The sequence below is a fragment of the Mesoplodon mirus genome (genome assembly GCF_964341445.2).
Source record: "Mesoplodon mirus genome assembly, chromosome: 7".
NCBI lineage: Eukaryota > Metazoa > Chordata > Mammalia > Artiodactyla > Ziphiidae > Mesoplodon > Mesoplodon mirus.
This window is the reverse complement of record NC_138983.1, coordinates 125,968,626-125,981,841: the sequence shown is the minus strand read 5'-3', so window position 1 is coordinate 125,981,841 and position 13,216 is coordinate 125,968,626. Positions and strand designations below refer to the sequence as shown.

At 58.5% G+C, this 13,216-nt stretch overlaps 1 protein-coding gene across 11 annotated transcripts in view; it reads right to left on the bottom strand.

Moving 5' to 3' along the window:
- Positions 1–263: 263 nt before the first annotated feature.
- CEP164 (centrosomal protein 164) overlaps positions 264–13,216 on the bottom strand; it is a 76,868-nt gene continuing 63,915 nt past the window's right edge. For 6 of the 11 annotated variants that reach the window (XM_082626495.1, XM_082626492.1, XM_082626499.1 and 3 more), the window contains 18 exons: positions 12,820–12,951; positions 12,511–12,727; positions 11,561–11,638; positions 11,213–11,344; positions 10,729–10,851; positions 8,968–9,111; positions 8,445–8,528; positions 8,256–8,324; positions 7,735–7,910; positions 7,271–7,397; positions 6,841–6,908; positions 6,156–6,363; positions 5,045–5,152; positions 4,388–4,502; positions 3,576–3,917; positions 2,731–2,797; positions 1,874–1,996; positions 264–1,720 (listed from right to left, as the gene is read on the bottom strand). In XM_082626495.1, the coding sequence (XP_082482621.1) occupies positions 1,624–1,720; positions 1,874–1,996; positions 2,731–2,797; positions 3,576–3,917; positions 4,388–4,502; positions 5,045–5,152; positions 6,156–6,363; positions 6,841–6,908; positions 7,271–7,397; positions 7,735–7,910; positions 8,256–8,324; positions 8,445–8,528; positions 8,968–9,111; positions 10,729–10,851; positions 11,213–11,344; positions 11,561–11,638; positions 12,511–12,727; positions 12,820–12,951 (2,410 nt within the window). In that variant the 3' untranslated portion in view covers positions 264–1,623. Of the gene's footprint in view, positions 1,721–1,873; positions 2,240–2,730; positions 2,798–3,575; positions 3,918–4,387; positions 4,503–5,044; positions 5,153–6,155; positions 6,364–6,840; positions 6,909–7,270; positions 7,398–7,734; positions 7,911–8,255; positions 8,325–8,444; positions 8,529–8,967; positions 9,112–10,697; positions 10,852–11,212; positions 11,345–11,560; positions 11,658–12,510; positions 12,728–12,819; positions 12,952–13,216 lie in introns of those variants that run through there. The other 5 variants (XM_082626497.1, XM_082626498.1, XM_082626500.1 and 2 more) reach the window with 5 other exon arrangements.

Genomic DNA, 13,216 nt, shown 5'->3' with positions numbered 1-13,216 from the left:
TGGGAGCTCTCAGGGCACAGTGATGGGGTAGGAGGCTCTGTGCTTACAGGGAGCTCAGCTGCTTTCTCCAGGACCTCAGGCACTTAAAGATCTCTGAGGCTTGGTTTTCTCATCCATAGAAAATTGAGCTAAAACTATCTACATCACAGGTTTGTCGTGTGAGTAGATCCAATACCTAGGTGTTCTGTGAATATTAATTTCCCTCCCTGTATTTTTAAGTGGGAGGCAAAGTCCTTCAAAAAGGAGACACATTCACACAACTGCCTTGTAGCAACTGGACCTGCAGCGATTTAATTGATGTAAAAAAACACAGGATTGTCACCAGAGTTGGTTGTAACGTATGAGCTATTCCCAAAGCACACAGAATGAACCAAATAACAAAATGGATGTTTTATGCCCTGGACTGATGCCGAAAAAGTGTCTGGGGGTAGACAAGCCAACTGGATCTTAGTTTCTTACCCCATGACAGAGGAACGAGGGTGGGATTGTGGAGAGTTGGTTTCTACGCACTGGAGATGCAAGGGCAACCCCACAGCTTTCAAGACAAGGAAAATGGGGGCATTGTGTTCAAACAATGGGCAGATGCTGAACATCCCCTGCATGTCCCCCGAGGAGCCCACTGATGGGAGGTGGGGCTGCAGGATGCTGTGCCAGAATGGCAGCAGCTCCCACTGGCACTTGATCCCTCCCTGCCAAGGCCAGGCCCCTCACCTCCTTCAGAACAAGTCTCCAAGCTCTGATGAGGGGCGGCAGGGGGATGGGGTGGGCGGTGGCACAGCTGGAAAAGACAGATGGAAATGACCCATGTGTAGACCCAAGGTGGTCCGGGAAGAGAAAGCCAAGGTGAGGACCAGAGCCATCCCGGACTTTTCCTATGGCTTGTTAGCTTCCTGATAGTTGGGTACTTGAGCCCTGAGAATCTAGTTGGGATGCTCTGGGGAAGGGGAAGGGAGTGCTCCTGAGGTCAGCCCCAGGGCCAGCAGAGGGAAGACAGGCAGCAAAACTTCTGGGCCCAGCCTCCAGCCACCTCCCGCAGGGCTCTGGGCCCAATACTGAGAGAGTCAAAAGGAGAGAGAACACTAAAGAAAGGGGACATTTAAAAAAAAAAAAAAAAGTCTGATCTCTACATGGCTGAGGTACTAGAGAGATGGGGCCTGGTCCCAGGGTACAGACATGCCGGGGGGGCTTTGTTCTGGCGAATTAAGGACCACACACGTGACCCTGGGAGCGCCAAGCAGGCCCTGCAGGTCCGAGACCAACTCCGCTCCAAAGGAGTCCCCTGGCCTTGGAAGGAGGCAGCTCCTCCAGTGCCACCTTCTCATGAAGGTGCCCCTGTCCCCGCTGCCCCACGTCAGTGTTGCCAGTCCGCAGGAGTCACACAGGGCAGCCCAAGATGTGTTACACAGTCTCGGGAGGCGGCTTACTGTTTCTGGTCATACCATCCTTCCCCCACTCCGCCCCAATGCCACCGGTTCCCCGTGGTTCCTCTAGGTTCTGAGTGAGGCAAGCAGCAAAGAGGGGACGGGAGAACGCTTTATCATCAGAGGGAGTAAAGTTGCAGGCAGCAACTCGGACACTTGGTCTGGACGCAGGAGAGGCCAGGCTGCCTGCCGGCTCAGGGCCTCAGTAGCGATACACCTTCAGTCTGTTGTTCTCATCCAGGCCCAGCCGCAGGAGGTCGGAACCAGCCATTGGTTTGGGCACCGAGGAGAAGAGACATCTGGCCACAAGGTGAAGGAAAACTCTGCAGTCAGCTGAGCACCTGGGGAAGGGTCACAGGCCCAATGGGGTCCTCCTTGCACCCCCAGGGCCCACACGCCTTGGCAGTTACAGCAAGAAGGGATCGGGCTTTGGAGAGCAGCTAAAAAGATACGACTTGGGGTCATTCTTGTAATGTTCCAGCCACTTGCGGTGAGTCTCGATCATGTCCTGGAAGTTGGTGCTGCCCACCTCGGGGACTTGGGAGGGGGGATGATGCAGGAGGCGGAGCTGCTCACTGTGGGGAGGGCAGAGGAGGCAGGAGTGCCAGAGGAGGTGGGGAGTCTCTGGAGCAAGGCAAGAATGCCCCTCGGGGATGAGGAGCATCAGTTTCCAAAAGGGTGAATGCTCCTGACGGCAAGGCCTGTTCCCGGCCAATCTCATCTGCAAAAGCTTCCCTCTCTATCGACTCAAATACCTTCCCAGCATCAGCTCCCAAGTTGGCGAAAGGGTGAGAGGGGTTGTACTTATGGTTGGGGGCCTGCAGGGATACATCAGGGGCTACATTCGGTAAGGAATAAGATGAACGGGAAACTAATGACAGGTTTCAATAATTGCCCATCTGTCTCCCCCTCTCACTCCAGATGTTGCTCAGCGGGCCTGAGGGAAGAAGGCAGCCGTGTGATGCAGACAGAGAGCTCAGGGCAAGAGATGAAGGCCACACTCCAGAGCTGGAAGGGGCAGGGTCCCACCAGGGGCCCATTTCTCCCCAAGGTGCCACAGGGCAGCTTCCTCACAGGGCTGGATCAGGTAAGGCCCACTGGGCCCCACTGGGACCTCATCGGTTGGGACTTTTTGCTGGCTGCGGAGGTGCACCACAGACCCAGGCAGCTTTGTGGCCTGGGGACCTGCCTAACCACTCTGAGTGATGTGACAAGGAGTTCTGGTCCCCTCACAGGTCCCACCTGCCCAGGGAGCTGCAGCGAGCAGCTGAATGGTGTGGCTCCACCCTGAGCCCACAGGGAGGCTTACCTGGCAGACACATACCCCAGCCTGTTTTCCAGGGGGGGAGGGCCACTGCTGAGGAACGGGATGCCAGCTGGAAAAGTGGGAGGAAAGCGTTCAGAAATGGGCAGCGGTTCATCTGAGCCAGCCCCCTCCTGCCTTCCCCGAGAAACTGCAAAGGCACTGCCCCCCAAACAAAAACAGGAAAAGCTTCTGTGGTTGGAGGTGAGAGACAGAGGAGGGCCAGGAATGGTCCTACTTATTTTATTTCTAAAACTGAAATTATTTAAAAAATTTGGGTCGGGATAAGGAGACGAACTTTTTCCTTCAAATAACTGTTTTTATGGCTTTTCACATTCCTTAGCAGGGCTATGAGACCAGGGGAGGCCACATACAGCCAAGGGGTCATGAACCCTGGAGTCACAGAGACATGGGGTCAAAAACCCAGTCTGTTGCTCACTCCCTGGGTACCCTGGAGCATATTATCAATACTTAACCTCTGAGTCTCAGTTTCCCCATCTGTAAAATGGGAATAAATATTATAACCTCAGAGGATTAATATAAGGACTAAATGAAAAACCATATATAAAATGCCTGGCCATAATATATATAACACACAAGATGGCAGCGATCCTGACACTGACAACAGTGACCTCCTAGGTTCGGCTGAGCTCTAGCATCCATCGTAAAGGCCCCATCCAGTAAACCGTCAAGACACATGGGGTCTCCAGCCACTGGGCGAGCAGCAAGGTCCTCTCAGGCACCCACCACGGAGACGATGGGCCATGCCAAAGTTGGGGGCGAAGGGTAGGCAGAGGAGGAAGGCAGGGAGGCTGAGCCCAGAACCACGCATGGCCTAGAGGGAGGCTTACTTGGAAAATACTTGCGCCACTTCTCCACCAGGAAGTCATCCACGGTCTGAGACACGGAGGAGAGCCGGGGGCCCAGCACTGGGTCCCAGGCCCACTGGGTGGACGTGGGGGGAGCCGGGGATGAGGCTGAGACCCGGGCCAGGGAGGGGTAGAAGGGAGCGGGGGTGCTCCTGGAGGCCTGGGTGGGGAGCGGTGCGGGTGTGGAGGTGAAACGCGGCGGAGGCTGGGTGTTGAGGCTGCCCAGCACGCTGAGGACACCGTTGAGCTGGCCGCTGATCCGCTGCAGGGAGCTGCTCAGGTAGTGGATCTTGTTGGGGAAAGTGGGACTCGGGGTCGGGCCGACTGAAAAGGAAGAGGCAGAGAGTGGGGCAGGACTCGGGCTCGGGGCCCTGGAATGGCCCAGGCCAAGCTGGCACTGTGCATCCTACTGGCCCACATCCCCACCCCTTCCCCATTCCTCCCAACAAAAGCCCCAGGGCTTCTGTGTTCCAGACAGGAAGCTGGGTGAGAGAAAGAGCATCCCCAGGGTGAGGGCCACCACCCCTTTGTAGGCCACAGCTGCAGAGGGAGAAGAGCCTCCCTGGGGGGCGGGGGACGGCACCAGGCGGGACAGGCTAAGAGGGACCCCGTCTCACTGTGAGGACCCTGCACGATCAGAAGGCTTCCCCTGAGCCTCTGGGCCCTGTGCGCTGGGAAACCCAGAGGGCTCACTCCTGCCCAAGCATCTGCTCCAGACACTGGCCCCCGGAGGCCCGCCACGCAGGGCTGCAGGGAGGGGCTGCACCTCCGTTCCCCATGGATACCCCACTCACTGTGAGGCAGGGGGCAGGATTCGGAACTGTCACTGCTCCCGTCTTCCAGGTCGCTGAGGTCAAAGGTCACCACCTTCTTGGTGGGGGGTCCTCTCAGAGTGTCTTCATCTGAAGCCTGGTGGGTGGAGCGGCAGTAAGGACTTGCCCTGCGCTTTCTGCCCACTGCCCTCGTGATACCGGAGAACTTGGTGGGTAGGCTCTCTGGGCCCACCAGGCAGACACCAACCCTTCCCCCCCAGTAAACACTCCCCATGGTGTCTCTCCACCTAAGCTTCCCTCCTGTTGTACCTACACCTCTGGCATCTGGGGGAAAGGCTACAAGGCTCCAGGGAAGGTAGGGAAACCTTCTAGGAGCCTCTATTCCTGACACCCAGGGCAAACTTCTCCTCGGGCACCAGGGCAGGGGCCAGTCCCCTCCCAAGAACCTTCAGCAAGAGGCTCCGGGTCCGCTCAGGACCACTCAGCACAGATATCCAAAGCCCCAGATGTGTTCAACAAATTCAAAGCTGAAGCCACTGCCGTTTTCACAAGCCCAGAAGCCCTAAGCCTACTGCCAAGCCTGGGCCCTAGCAGCCCAGCTGTCCCGACACAGGACCAAAGAACCCAACCAAATCCCAGGAACAGAGGAGGGAGGCCACGGCGGCAATTGGGCTGCACCTCGTCCCAGAGAGAAGACTCCAGCTGATGCAGCTTCTCCTCCTTTTTCTTCAGCAGGTCATGGCCTTTCCGCATGGCTGACTTCATCTCATCCAGGTGTCTGGTCTCCTGCAGCCAGGAAGAAAGGGGAGGAGAAAGACGGTGACTAACCACACAGGCAGATGCCGGAGGCCCAGCTCTGCCGTCTGTAGGCCGGCTGATCTGGGTGATCTTGAACAAATTACTGAACTCTCAGTCTGGATGTTCATCTAAAAAACAGAAATACTAATTCGTGAGAATTAGAAGAGATAGAGTATGCTACGTGCCCTCCACTAGGCCCACTCCTAATAAATTCTCAAATGGTTACTGTTAACCAAATGGTTATTATGATCACTGCTCCAACTACCAATACTATCAGCAGCAGCAGCAGGAAGGATTCAGCAGAGCAATGACAGGGCCTGGGGGTAGCATGCAGAGGTCCCTGGGAAGGCTGCCCCTCTATCGGGACCAGCCTCTTGCCCTCTGCCGCCCCCCAGCCCGGCTTAGGGGCCACAGCTCACTCACCAGCTCTGAGCACCATCAGAATTCTAAGGGACCGTGTATGATCGTCTGCCAAGACCCTCGAATGGCAGAGAGAGCTGTGATCCCACTGATAATAACCACGAAGTCTCTGCCTTTCATTGCAAATTAGGGTCTCAGAGAAGGAAACCAGAGAAGTAACTCAAGCTTATGCCGAGTGCGCTCAAAAGATTTTCACTTATGAGTGAAGTCTTGAGTGTGATGGAATGGCCAAGCACTGTGGAACTTCTCTCGTCTTCCCCTAAAAAGGGGAATACCACTACTACCTTGCACGTCATCTATGGACATTGTGAGGCCCAAATGACTTCCTATTAGAGGAAGCATTGTACACACTGCACCGGCACGTAAATGTACGGAAGCTTCCATCCTCGTGGAGATCGTATCCTGGATCTCCTGGCCGGTCTCCCTAGACTTGTCCAGTGACCCCAAGGCCCACGTGACCACTCTCGTGGAGTCCCCAGAATGATCAACTGAGGGCGAGCCCAAAGGGAGTGCCGCCGGCTGCCCCAGGCCTCCCCCACATGTCTGGCAGGCCCTCCCCCGGGCTCCTGACCTCCTCCAGGTCCTTGCACATGTCCTCCAGGGCCTTGGTGCCTGGCGGGTCTTTGGCCGCCTCCTGAGCGCTGGCCAGCTCGTGGCGCCAGTGCTGCTGGGCGGCCTTCAGAGCTGTCTGCCGCCTCCGCATGGAGCGCGTCTGCCGGACCAGGAACTCCTTGGCGCTGCAGAGAGCTACCCCCTCGGCAGAGAGGTAGTGCCGGGCGCTGCGGGGGGACAGGCCAGGGAGGGGGGTTGGAGGGGGAAACACACCCTCTGAGAACCCCTGCTGTGGGTCACGACCACTTCCCCAGCAGATGCCCATACTGAGCACAGACTGCGGTGCTGGGGCCGGGCAGAGTGCGGGGACGTCACCACTAAATACCCACAGAGCGTGGGGCACGTGCTGGGCTGAGTCCTCCCACCCTGACTGTGAAAGGGAGCGCGCCTGAGGCCTCCAGAGATGGCCAGACACTCCCATCAGCCTGACCCACAAGCAGAGGTCAGCAGGTGCCAGAGATCACCATGGGCACCTTCTTGGCTTGTCAGAGATGAGTCCTCAGGCACCCAGGTCCCCTTCCCTGAACCGAGCCCCACTGGAGACCGCCGTCACGTTTCAGTCCACCCCGGCTCTGTGACACAGGCACTCACTTACCCCTTCCTGGCATCCTCGATGCAAAATAAGACAGGTTATTGGAACTCACCTGTCCAAGGACACGTTGGTCTCCTCCTTGCTCTGGGAGAGGGAAAAGGATACCTCTTTAGTCTGGTTCTAGGACACACAGTAGAAAAGGCTCATTGAAGGTAACATCAGATACACTACAGGCTCCAAGGACCCCGAAGTCCCTCCTAGTGGCCCAGACACAGAAATGGTTCTGCCAGCTGCTGGACTATTCACTTACAGATATAATCTGACGGATGGAGAAGGGGACTAGGAATGATAAGAATAGGAGGCTAAGGTTCTATGCAGAACAGAGCCAGGACCCCTCCAGGAGCCCAGAACCTTCCTGGAGCCCCACGCCCCAGTGGCCCAGCCCCTCCCGGTGCACTCTTGCAGGCCCACCCCCTCCTGGTGCCTGAGGCCTTGCCCTAGCTCAGCCACCCTGACCCTCCCAAGGCACAGAAAAAGCTCACCGTCCCAAGGGATTTCCTCAGGTCCTCAATGTGGAGATCAGGCTCAAAACGTGGGGAAGCATTACCCTCCTCTACCGCCAGCTCTTTGAACAAGTCCTGCTTCCTCTGAGCTTTGGCCTCCAGGTCACTGTGGTGGGAGACGAGGGGGGGAGGCGGGGGGAGGCAGGGTCACATGACGAAGCAGGCCAGGCAGCGCACTGTCAGGACTCCTGGGGGGAAGGGGGGAGAACCACCTCCATCCCTTCACTCCTGTCAAAGACCCTGGAGGCAGAGCTGGGGCGGGAACAGTAGAACCGGGGACCCCCGGCTACTCACGGCCCCGACTCCCTACAAAACGCAGCCCCTCCACCCGGCCCCACCTCTGCCTGTTAGCTGGGCCGTGAGCAGACAGGGCCCATGAGCAGCAGAGGTCAGAGGGCAGGCGAGAGGTAGTAGGGGTGGCTAAATGCAGGGGTACAGACCACCTGACACGCTTCTGCAGCCTCTGACTCTGGGTCTGCAGCAAATCCACCTGGGACTCCAGCTCCAATTTGCGGGCCTGAAGCTCCTCGAGGATTCTTCGGAGCTGCCGGTTTGACTCCAGCAGGTGGCTGTGCTCCTTCTTTGCCTCCTCCAGGTGCTGATGGGTGGCTGCGGCTTCCTGGGGGCAGGAGGAAAGAGAGACACACCCAGAGACATGGGGGGTGGGGGGGCGGGGCGGGGCCGGCAAGGAGCGGGCAGCACCAGACAACAGGGAAGAGCAATGGCGAGAGGATGGAACCAGGCCCACTGAAGGCCTGTGTCTGCCTTCAGCGGCAGTGTCCCCCACCAGGCCCACCCCCAGCGGCTCCTGAGCTGGTCCCACACGCTGGAGCTATTTGTGCGACAGCAGCCAACATCGTCTGGAACCCAACTCCGTGGACAGATCAGGTGAACAAAGGGGTGGGGGAAGGAAGGAAATGGAATAGGGGAGATAGAGGAGGGAGGACAGGAGCGGCCGACAAACCTCGCTCTCCAGCGCAAGCTGCCTCTGCACATCGAGGAGCTGCTGCTTCTCCTTCCGGGCGGCCTCCTCCTGCGGGCGAAGGAAAGGACCGGCCATTTGGCCATCTCCAGGCCCCGGGTCCTCTCCTGGGGAAGCTGACTCCAAGGTCCAGGGTCCCCGAGAACCTGTCCTCCGCCCCCGCTCCCGCACCTGGACATCCAGCTGAGCCAATCTGGCCTTGACGTCCTTGGTTCTGGTTTCAAGCTCCACCTCTAAATCTTGGAGTTTCCTTTCCTGCACAGAAGTGTAGGTGGAGAGAAAGACGTGAGCGTAGCAAGAGCACAGGCACGCGCTGAGCGGCAGGAGGGGTTTGGGACCTACCACCCCATACCACCCGCTCCAAGCTGGGCTGGCTTCCCCCACTTGCCCCCACAGCCTCCCAGCACAGCACCACCTCTCGTCTATTTCAGCGGGGGCAAGGAGAGGCGAAGGCACCAACCCCGAGGCCCTGGGGCTGCTGACCTCGACCTCTAGTCCTGGGGATGCTCTCTGGCCCAGAAAACAAAAGCGCAAGGATGCCCCAGCTTGCGCATGGCCAGCGAGAGACCCCCACCCCTGAAGCTGTCAGGCTCCGTCTGTTGCTGCTGCAGTGCCGGCCCCCAGCACTTTTCTACCCGGGGTGGAGGGGTCGGGCAGGGCGGGCCCCAAGCGACCGTCAGTCCAGGGCCCCCACCTGCTCCCGGGGCCGCCGCCGCAGGTCCTCGAGCTGCCGGTCCTGCTCCTGCCTCGCTGTCTCCAACTCCCGCTCGTGAGCCCTGCGCAGGCGCTCCAGCTCTCCTGTCAGGTGCCCCAGGAGTTCGGCCCGCTGCTTCCTCTCCTGCACGGACAGTGGGGCCACCGGTGGGAAACCACAGCCGCCCCTCCCACCCCTAAAACCACAGCCCACCCTGCAGCCTTGGGTCAGTGCCATCAGGGACCCCAACAGGCCTCTAAGGCCGGCTCTTGGAGAAAAGCAGGAGAGCACCGAGGATGGCGAGGTCCCGCCCCCAGAAAGCCTGCACCCCGGCTCTCTGCTGCTGAAACAATGCTGGTCAGACGTGCTGAGAAATCCCTGGGTAGAAGCCGGCCTCTCCCACCACCCCTGCACGTACAGCCTTCCTTCCTTAAGGGAAGAGAGACCGTTACTAAATTCTCACTCTTCCTCAGCAAGGGCAGAACTGGTTTGGGAAGGGAGTCAACTACATTTCACCACGACGGGCCCCTATTTCTGCCCTGGTGCAAAGAGTCTGGGATACCGGTTCCAGTTACTGGAGGAGTAGCCTAGAAACCCCGGGTAGAGGCCTGGCTCTGGGCTAAAGTCAGCCACCAGCCCTCCCCCTCGTCCACCCCCAACGTGAGCAAGCCGGCATGGGTCCACTTAAGTCACTGAACGTTCCCACCGAAGGCTGAAGTTGGGCAGATAATATCTAAATATTGGCTGGCTCTCGCCAGTCTATTTCCTGGTGTCCTGGAATTTCTATTAACCCTGGCGGCACGGTGTTGGGTGGTTAAACTTGAAGACTTTGTAGTCAGACGGTCTGGCTTGAATCTTAGCTCCTCTACTTACTAGCAAGGGTGGGCTTGGGAGAATTGCTTACACTCCCCAAGCCTCAGTTCCCTCTTTTTAAAATGGAGATAATGATAGTATGAACCCCCTGAGAGTGCCGTGAGGACTAAATGAGGTAATATACAAAGAGGTTAGGACAGTGCCCGGCACGTCGTACAAGCTCAATACACGTCGGCTATTATTAATATGAGAGCAAAGTGCAGCCTGCTGATGGGGAGAAATCACTCCTCACCTAATGCTTTAGTAAAAAGGCAAAACACGATCTCACCATTGCAGGGTGCCAGGAAAGAAAGCCTCCCACCAACCCTGACCACAGGTGGTCCCCTTCCCAGGCCCTCTGGTCCGCTGGGAATGACCCCGGTGTGTGTGTGTGTGTGTGTGTGTGTGTGTGTGTGTGTGTGTGTGCGCGCACGCGTGCACATGCACATGCCAGGGAACGTGGTGAAGTCACCTCGGGGTGTGTGTGTGGTGTGTGGGTGTGTGTATGTGTGTGTGGTGTGTGTGTATGTGTGTGAGACCCCCGATCTGTGCGTGGGGGTGTGTGTGTGTGGGGTGTGTGTGTGTGTGTGTGACCCTGGAGTGTGTTGTGTGTGTGTGTGTGGTGTGTGTGGGGGTGTGTGTGGGGGGGTGTGCACACGTGCACGCACATGCACGTGCCAAGGAACGTGGTGAAGTCACCTCGGGGTGTGGTGTGTGTGTGTGTGACCCCGGTGTTGTGTGTGTGTGTGTGTGCGTGCACGCACATGCACGTGCCAGGGAACATGGTGAAGTCACCTCGGGGTGTGTGGGTGTGTGTGGGTGTGAGACCCCGGTGTGTGTGTGTGTGTGTGTGTGTGCGCGCGCACGCATGCACGCACATGCACGTGCCAGGGAACATGGTGAGGTCACCTCGGCTTCATACTGCTCCCTGGCCTCAGCCACCACTCGCTGATGCTCCTCCTTCATCTTGTCCATCTTCCTCTCGTGTTCCCTCTCCACCTCCTGGCGCTTCTCTCTCAGGAGGCCACTGAGCTGCAGGGCAGGCAGCAGGGATGTGACATGCAGGACTGAGGCTGGAGCAGCACCCGGGGACTGAAGCACTTGAAGGGACTCATACACACATGTGACACAACCTCCCCAACGTCCCCACGTGCACATGTCAGGTGACATACACATGGCCACACCCAGCACGCCCTCCTCCTCACATATAGAGCATGGGGGTGGAGAAGCACTTGGCCTCCGGGGAACTAAGGCATAAAAACGGACCCTGAAGTCCTGACCCCAGCTGAGCTGTCCAAAGCAAAGCAGAGGACCCCTGGGCCAGGATGGCTCGGCCGACCGCCAGAGTGTCCACGACAGGTACACAGAGTCAAAGGAGCAGACCAGCACTCACCTCTTGCTCATACTCGAGAACGTGGTAAACTTTCTGATGAGCTCTCTGCTCTGCCCGCCCAAGGCTCTCCTGCAGCTGGGCCTCCTCTTTCTGATGAGCTTCCTCCATCTTCTTCTGGAGGCTGGAGACCACCTGAGGAGGCACCCGCGCAGGGCAGCGTGACCCGCAGAGAGCACTGCAGAGTGGCCGCGGGGGACTCGCTTCCCAGGGTCCCAGCACCCATCCCCCGGGGGCTGCAGGAGAGGGAGACTCCCTCCGTAGGGGACGGGGTGAGGGGGAAGGGGTCCCGCGGCTCACACCCCAGGATGCCCAGGGTCTGCCCCGCCAGCCAGGGCCACCGCCCCTCACCTCCCTGTGCTTGGCCTCCAGCGAGGAAGAGAGCCGCTCCAGCTCCGCCCTGTGCTCCCTCTCCAGCGCTGCCACCGCCTGGGGCAGAACAGAGGGCCTGTGAGGACACAGGGCAGGCTGGCTGGGCTCCGACCTGAGACGAGGAAGAGCCAGAAGACCACCCCCAATGCCTCTCGAGCTAAGCACTCAAGGGGAACCGCAGGCACATCTTTGTTCCTCCGAAATAACTGTCCCTCAAGTCTGCACCTCGCAAATGAACAGGGACATGAAGGCCAGAGTGGAGGGGCCTTTCAGCAAGGCTTGGCCACGGCTTCCATTCCCCTGCCTCTAGGCCACCGGTACACAGGCAACACTCCTGCCTGTGCATAAGCGCCAGGCAGGGAGGCCTGCACGTCTCAGCACCACCTCCCAGAGCGCGTGCAGTACAATGACGTCCCCACACCCCCATGCCTCGCTGCAGGCTCCCCGGGCCTGAGAGCTGAAACTCCACCCATCACCAAAAGAAAACAAAAGTCCCATGTGGCCTATTACCTACTTCAGCCTCTTACCTAGAGACAGACCCACTGGACTGGAGGGACAGGGAGTAAGGACAAAGGAGAAAAAAATCCTCTGAGCGGGCTAGCCTCTCACTCTGAGGCCGGGGAGGAAAGGAGAGAAACGCGAGGTCCTCACAGCTGCCCCTCAGGGACAAGGACAAGGACAGGGCCCCTTTGTCTCAAGAGCTCTGGTCTGGTTTAAGTTCTTTCAGTCATGAAATCTTCCCAAATCCAAAGACCAGGTCCACACAGGCCCAGACAGCCGGCCCAACGTCTCGTTGTCCATCCACACAGACACCCGCTCTCCACCTGGCTCCCCACCCTGCACCCCAAGGCTGGCGCTTCCTCTTCCTCGGCGCTCAGTCCCTCCCCAGGCAGCCCAGGATCACACGGGGCGGGGAGGGGGCCGCTCACGTCTTTCCTCTCCCCTTCCAGCTGCTCCCTCAGCTGCTGCAAGGCCCTCTCCTTCTCCGCGTTCAGGGAGGCCTGCTCTCTCTTCTCCGAAGCCTCCATGTCTTCCCTGAGACGCTCTAGCGTCTGCCTGTTTCTCTCTTCCAAGCTGGCCCTCTCAGCCTTCTGTAGAGACTCCAGCTCTTCTCGCAGCCTCTGCAGGGAAGCCTCGTGCTCGGCCCTGGGCAGACAAGCGGGTGAGGATGGGCCTGGGCACTGGGGGAGGCGGGGGTGGACCTCCAGGGGGCCGGGCAGCCCACAGCCCGCACTCACCTGATTTGGTCCTTATCCGCTTCCACGCTGCACTGCACCTGGGCACAGAGCCGGAACAGCCTCTGGCCTTCCTTCTCTGTCACCAGGCTCTCCTCTTCCTCGGTGGCTCTCTGCAGCTGCTCCGTCAGGGAACTGTGAAGCAAAGCAAAGGCAAGTTTGTTGGCGGGACCACAAGGCCTTCCCTCTTTTAGGCATAACCCCTGGCTCTCGACCTCCAAAAGCCCGTAGCCTGCCTGTGAAGCTTCCTAAGTCTTTTTTTTTTTTTTTTAATTCATTATTTATTTTTGGCTGCCTTGGGTCTTTGTTGCTGCATGCAGGCTTTCTCTAGTTGCAGCGAGTGGGGGCTACTCTTCGTTGCGGTGCGCGGGCTTCTCATTGCGGTGGCTTCTCTTGTTGC